At 32.2% G+C, this 7221-nt stretch overlaps 1 protein-coding gene across 2 annotated transcripts; it reads right to left on the reverse strand.

Moving 5' to 3' along the window:
* Positions 1–468: 468 nt before the first annotated feature.
* Positions 469–3657, reverse strand: Tmx3 (Thioredoxin-related transmembrane protein 3). Of its 2 annotated transcripts, none has more exons than XM_018504190.1 (10): positions 3400–3657; positions 2865–2913; positions 2624–2663; positions 2192–2355; positions 1937–2120; positions 1542–1686; positions 1232–1472; positions 966–1158; positions 685–877; positions 469–607 (listed from the first exon to the last, which is right to left on the reverse strand). In XM_018504190.1, the coding sequence occupies exons 1-10, from the start codon at positions 3440–3442 to the stop codon at positions 573–575; spliced, it is 1287 nt and encodes a 428-aa protein (XP_018359692.1). In that variant the 5' UTR covers positions 3443–3657; the 3' UTR covers positions 469–572. The 2 variants fall into 2 exon arrangements, with proteins under 2 accessions (XP_018359692.1, XP_018359691.1); XM_018504189.1 differs by having other exon boundaries at positions 2865–2922.
* Between the last annotated feature and the right edge of the window lie 3564 nt (positions 3658–7221).

Consider the following 7221-nt stretch of genomic DNA (forward strand, 5'->3'; position numbering starts at 1 on the left):
AAGTCGAGGGTGTACGTGATCTTAGCTGATGTCATGAACTTTTAAAAGACATATCTAGGTCGCGAGTATCTTTTATCCTAATTAAATCATTAAAAAAAAGCTCTCTAAACGTTATTTTTGCATTTTTCAAGTATTTTGGTAAGTCTGAGCATTATTTTTAACGTATGGCCACACCCATAAGGAAATAAAAAACACCATACGGTATCAAAAAATTGAGGTTTAGGCGGAAATTTTGACGCTTCGAAAAAAATTTTATCTTTAAAAATAAAATACGCAGGCGGGTGGCTGATTTGAGAAAGAATGCCCCATATATATATATACATATACATATATATGTATACAGCACATAAAAGAAATTAGTACTATATGTATGAAATGGATCAAAAATAAATTGTAACATGGAATGTCGAAAATATATGAATTATTGTATAAAAATTCTCGCAATCTTAAAACTGCTTTGGCAAATTTTTGTCAAAAACATATTACAATCATAAGCGTTTATATACACTATACATAATGAAAAATGTGTCTTGGAATTCTGTTATAATATATCTATTAAATAGTAATTATTTTTAATCATTCTTCATGTGATGCATCCCAATATTCTCTGAAAAAAACATAAAACGACTATATATATTATTTTTATGTAAAAATTGATTTCCTGAGAAATAAAAAGAATTTTACCATCTTCATCGTCTTTCGCGTCCAATAAATCTGGACAACAAATGCCGTAACATATTAATGACAGAAATCCAAACGGTAATCCAAGCAGGACCATCATCAAGATAGGATTGCCCTTCCACATTGAAGTCAGAACAGTTTTCATTTCGAACCATTTTCTATAACTACGTACTAGCCAACTGTTGCCACCATATCGCTGATAAAAATGCATAAATACTTATAAACGCGTATTTTTTTAACAGATCGAATAAATAGCAAATATGAAATACACATTAATGTTATACCGGAGCACTCTCGTTGCGAATCTGCTCTAGGAACAGTTCTATTACGTATGGAGTTAGTTTTCCTGTTTCATCCTCAGGAATATGATGATGATTAGTAGTTGTATTTATCACAAGTAAGCTCGGTATAGGTAGTGTCATCATTGCTATGCTATTGACTAGATTGGGACTACCTATCCAACCAAACTGAAAATGACTGAACACAACGATAATTTATTTTTATTTCTTACTTTTATCAAAAAGTTGTCTGATAAATGTGACAAACGTACTCATGATACTTATTTCGTTTATTCTTGATCACAGATTCAATCATGTTTTTGAATTTCAGCATATCAGGCGCGAGCTCTTCCAATTGATTTTCCTCTACAACCGCTAAAACGAGATTCTTATTTGTTAAGAATAATTGATTTATATTTCCTCTTGTTACTTTTGGAAACGTTGGAAAACGTTCTGCATTCACCCACTTATAAAGTGTTTCATTCACTTGTCTCGTGTCGCTCAAATTGTGTCCTACAGATTGAATTAAACACTGATACAGTAAATAATAATGATCATTCCTTTTTCTTTCGATCGACTTACCGGTGAAATTATAATGCGAATTTTCCTTGTACACAAATAATGCCGGAACATTATTTACAGGCACATGTTTATTCACAACGCTCAGATGAGATTGATAGAAAAATGCATGCGCTTGAAATACATTCGCAATCTTGTGATAAAGTTCCTACATTCATTAAACATTAAAGACACATGAATTTGAATTTCAAACTACCTTTATAATATGACTATGTTTACATGGTCATTCTTAATCGAGTTTAATAACATTCGTAATTAGAAACTAACCAATCACAGTAATTCCATTCTTCAGAGGAATGACTATGATTGGTCAGTTTCACAACTACAGATGTTATTAAATCCTATTAAGGGTGCCGTGTAAACGTGGTCTATGTTACGAAATTGTGAAAACAAATTACCCATAAAATTCCAGCTCTGTTTCCTACATATAAGAAATAGAGATCGCGTTCCTTCTTTATGATGTCGAAACTCTGTGTTTTTGTTATTTCCTGCACGGGAGGACCGCTTAATCTTAAAGCGAATTTCACTATTTCCTCTCTAGTTCTGTCACCTTCATATACATATTTCTGATCGCCCTTTAAACTGTAAGACGAAAACATTAATATATGCGAGCGTTGTAATGCAATTAGTCGAAGAAGAATCTATATACTTACAATAAAATAGTAGGAAATCCTTTAATTTTGAACGTATTTGTTACACTGGTAAATCTAGTGCAATCCACTTTTCCCACTCGTATGGACGATGCGTGCAAGTGTTGAGCAACATGAGACCAGATCGGTTCCAATCTTCTGCAATGCGCACACCATGGTGCATACATCTGTAAGAAACAAAAATAGATGTGATACAAATGAATGAGGAGAGCCATATTCGGATAAAGCAGGTCTTGATGCTTAAGCACATATTTATATGAATTGTTTACAATTTCTAGTTCGAATAAACTGCACACCGATTATTTATTGATCTCGAGACACAGTTCTAGACTCAAGCTGGAGTATGTAATATCAAATTAAATTGATAAGCAAACACTAAAGATTTTTTAAATAGTACTTTCTAAACTTAAGGACGTTAAAGAGCATTAAACGTACCATAATTAACCATTGCCCATCTTTGTGTGCCTCTAGAAATCTGCAAGAAATGTATTAAGTAATCATGCATGGACTTAGTTGGAATAAAGTAGTAATGGGTGCTTTTCTTTTGCTCAACTTTTGATGACAAGTCGACACAAGTGTCGTTCTATCTTTATCACTCTCTGAATGTCAACAAGGATAGAAGTCGACGCTTGTGTCGACTTGTGTCATCAAATGGAAAGCACCCAATGTCTCTTACCTATCACTCAGCTCAAGTACACGCGACCCTGCTGTATGCGTCAGAATCGCTGAAAAAACTAAATTGTAATAATTAAACAACAAAAAGAGCTGGAAAAAAATATTTTCTTTTGCACGTGCAATTGCACAAAGATCATATCGACAGAATCAAATTGAATTTGTTTGTTAAGACATCATGAAGAACTTATTGGATTACGTCGTACATACATATACGATAAAAGTAGAAATACATATAAGTATAGTTCGTCAATTTACTGTAGATAAGATCGCGCGAAACATATTGCATGCTTAAAAATCCGAAGATGTGCGGATGTCTTTTAAATTCTCTATACACTGATACAATCCAATTATTTGGCGTACAGAAGATTCATGATAATCGAATCAAATGAACATCAAGCGAATCATCCGTTATATCGATCAGCCAGTACATGAAATTACGATACGGAAAACACTGAGTCCAGACCGTATAATGTATTGTTTCTTCTTCGTTATGCGCTTAGGAGGAAAGCGTTCCGGCGTAGTCGACAGCCGCTTACCATAGAGAAGCGCAACGAAAGAAACCCGCGTCAGGGAAACCATTCCGATCGTCGAATTGAGATGTCGAGGAACAAAAGTCAAGCTCCTTCATCTGATCTTACGGCAACGCAAAGGAGACTGCATAATCGTCGCGACGCTCCCAAACGGACGTATAGACGGACGCCTCGTCGTCCCTTTAACTCATCACACGGAACGATGGAGCGCTTTCTGTCGCATCTTCCCGACTGTCGCGCACGACCGCGCACAAGTACGACACTACGACGCGCCTTGCTTGGCGCCCTCGACTCCGTCGCATCTGGTTGCACCCATCATTAATCCCCCTTACTTGCATCTCTCTCACACTTTTCGTCTATATCTATAAAATGGGATGAGCGCATGGTTGCTAGTCCCAACCACTGTATGGCACCATATGGCACTGTACGGCTGGGACCCAAACTCCAAAGGTCTGTGCGCTGGAGATTTCATATTTCGACTGGAGGTCGGTCGATTGTTTCATTTAAAAAAAAAAGGCGCAGGCTTTAATTCGTGTTTTGCGATCACTGTTACAGACTTCCTTTTTGTTATTAATATTTGGTCAACACAAAGTGTTAACATAATCACAGAGACCTTTTTATTTTATTATTATACAAGATATTATATACAAGATAATATATATATATATACAGTGCGAACACAATTACAAACTTTTTTATTATTCGTAAAATAACAAACTACGAACATAATTAAGAGACTTCCTTATTATTGTCCATGTAATTTAAAAAGCGTGTCTGCTTCTCGTAAAGAATCACCATTTGGGCCAGTTTCACCAATTACTTAATTGGCCGTGAAACTGATGACTAATCACGTTTGCTGTTTAGTAGAACTAATGATATGTATATATCATTCGTATAAAAGATTCGATATCAACAAAATTGGCGCCAAGCTAAATTAATCAAAATTTTATCAAAATTTTATGTATTATTCGTAAAAAAGATTTGATATCAACAATTGGCGCCAAGTTAAATTCCATGTAATTCGAATACCAAATTAAATAAATAATATTAACTTTAATGATATGTATCATTCCTATAAAAGACATGATATCAAGAACTGGCACCGAGTTAAATCCCACTTCTTTATACCATGCCAAATTAAATAAATAATGAATATTAATCTAATAGTATGTATTATTTGTACGAACGATTTGATACCAACAATTGTGGCGCCAAGTTAAATTCTACTATCAAAATAAAAAGTAAAACTCAAGTGATACTATCTTTATTATTTACTTAATCCAAATGGTACTATCTTTAATTTTTATGCAATAAAAATATACGTAAACATACAAGGGCAATTTGAGTCCTCAGCTGATGTAGGTGCCAACGATTAAATAAAGTTCCACTTAATCGTAAATATCGAATCTTCTTTATTTGAACGTTTCGACTCTGTTTCAAGTCATCCTCAGCAATACAATAATTTGATCAAATGAGTCAACTGTTGACGTGAGTCACTTATAGGTACCAAGCTAGAGTGGATCCTGATTATAATTACAAAAAATTAATTCACAGAATTAATCGATGTACAAAATAGAGTAACTCACCTCAACGAGAAAACTCAGGTTTATTTCATGAGCTTTGGAATCATTTTATTATTATTAATCCAATAATCAACGCTAATATCTCGCAAAAATCTAATAAGTTTGTATTTATCCTTCAAAAGTTGCTAAACGATTAATATTTCAAAATGTAAACCTTTATACATCAAGAACTAAACAAAACATCAAGAAACATCAATACTAATATTCATAAGAAGAGGTCATGAATTGTGCGAAGCAAGACGTGAAAACTACTTTAAATTACATATATTCAATTTAATTGGTCAATTCATTTAGCATTGTCGTATAAATATGATGTAACCCATCGGTATCAATCAGATCTTAAATTTAAACCATTTTTTTGCATAAAAATGTGCGCTTTTTCAGAAATTAACCTTTTGCTTAGATTTCTTTCCTTATCCAAAATTTGGATATTCTCCCAATCAAATTCATGATTCACCTCTAATCTGTGATTAGTAATGACAGACTGAGTATTTGTTTTCCAGTTAATGGAGTTACGATGTTCGTTAATTCTGGTATTCAGTTTCCTCCCAGTCTGTCCTACATACGTTGCATCACAATCTCTACATTTAATTTTATATACTACATTTTTGTTTTGATTCCTGGGGAGAGTATCCTTCTGGACTTTAATAAATCTATTTAGTTTATTATTACTATAAAACGCTGTTTTAACATTTTCTTTCTTACAAATTCTTATAAATTCATTCGCTGTATTATTTGTATAAGGAATCAAAAACCAAGAAGTTCTTTCAACATCATCATCAATGTTGTTATTCAAACTAGAATTTTGTTCAAATTGAACACGTCTTGATAACAAAAATTTTATTCTAATGGAAATATTGTCAAAAATAAACTCTATTGGGTAATCATTCCTTAGTAATGTATTAATAACAAATGTGATGTTCTTTTTATGAAATTTTTCATCAGATAACAACATAGCTCTATCAGTCATTCCAAAGACCACACCTCTTTTTTGTGATAATGGGTGTGCAGACAAAAAGTTATGATATCGTCCCGAAAAAGTAGGTTTGTGATACCAGTCCATCTCTAATCTATCTTTATTTTTTATTAATGTCAAATCTAAAAAATTGATCTTGTTACCTCCATTTTCTAATGTGAACTGTAACCTCTCATGGAACGAGTTAAACACTGTCAAGACATAATCAATTGAATCTATTGGAACTGCCGTCAAAATATCGTCCACATATCTAAAATAAAATGGAAGTGGAACTCCCAAGATATCCAAGGCCTCCGTCTCCAAATCCCGCATCACTATATCAGCAATAATTGGAGACAGGGGTGACCCCATGGGAGCACCAAATTTTTGCTGGTAATATTGTTCATTAAATACGAAGAAGGTAGAGTCCAAAACAAAGGTTAACGCCCTTTATTTATTACTTTAATTTTTATGCAATAAAACCTAAGTATACGTATATTTATTGAAGAATCTTCCTATTCCAATCCAAATGGTTTAAATTCCTCTTAAATGAAATTATATCACAATTCATTCAAAGACATTTCCTCTTCCAACTAAAGTAGTGGTTATTTAACTCTCCTTCAAAACATTATACAAAACGTTATCACAAAATTGCGTTACCTTGGTCAATTTAAGTGTTACCACAAAAAATTAAAGAATTAACCGTATAAAATGAAAAAATTTAATTTAAATAGAAAAATTTTTCATGTAAAAACACTTGGCGCTGCCAGATCTCGATGTATAATAATAACATGGTAGTATAGTAGTAAAGCATGCATGAATGTAAATAAGGATAAAAATATAATAGTTAGAAAAATAATATAAATAAAAAGCTTATTAATAAAAAAAGTCAGAATCATATTAAAAAATATGAATATTTCGAAAAATAAGAAAAATAAAAACCATCCCCAATGAGAATTAAAATATTTAGCATGTGTATATACGATTGAGTTATAGAGTTGGGTAAATGATGATCGTTGTGAATGCTATTAAGTTTAAATCAAAGAAAAATAAATTTATATTTGTAAGACATGCATTATGAAAGAAAATTTGTTATTACTTTTATTATTACTTTTAAATTATATACAATTATCTTTTATTATTTATTTTTATTCATTACCATTCCAATTTTAAATTGTTCTTGTAGTTTTTGTTACTCTATCTAGCAGCGCCAAGTGTTTTTACATGAAAAATTTTTCTATTTAAATTAAATTTTTTCATTTTATACGGTTAATTCTTTAATTTTTTGTG

The sequence above is a fragment of the Trachymyrmex cornetzi genome, unplaced genomic scaffold, assembly GCF_001594075.2.
Source record: "Trachymyrmex cornetzi isolate Tcor2-1 unplaced genomic scaffold, Tcor1.1 scaffold1603, whole genome shotgun sequence".
Classification (NCBI taxonomy): Eukaryota; Metazoa; Arthropoda; class Insecta; order Hymenoptera; family Formicidae; genus Trachymyrmex; species Trachymyrmex cornetzi.

Excerpts from the sequence above, each read along its gene's own strand:
- Tmx3 (XM_018504189.1), bottom strand. The coding sequence starts at position 3,442 with ATGGTTTCCCTGACGCGGGTTTCTTTCGTTGCGCTTCTCTATG. Across the intron at positions 2,664-2,864 it reads GTACTTGAGCTGAGTGATAG|ATTTCTAGAGGCACACAAAG; the intron begins GTAAGAGACATT and ends CATTTCTTGCAG. Across the intron at positions 2,121-2,191 it reads GGATTTCCTACTATTTTATT|TTTAAAGGGCGATCAGAAAT; the intron begins GTAAGTATATAG and ends TTCGTCTTACAG.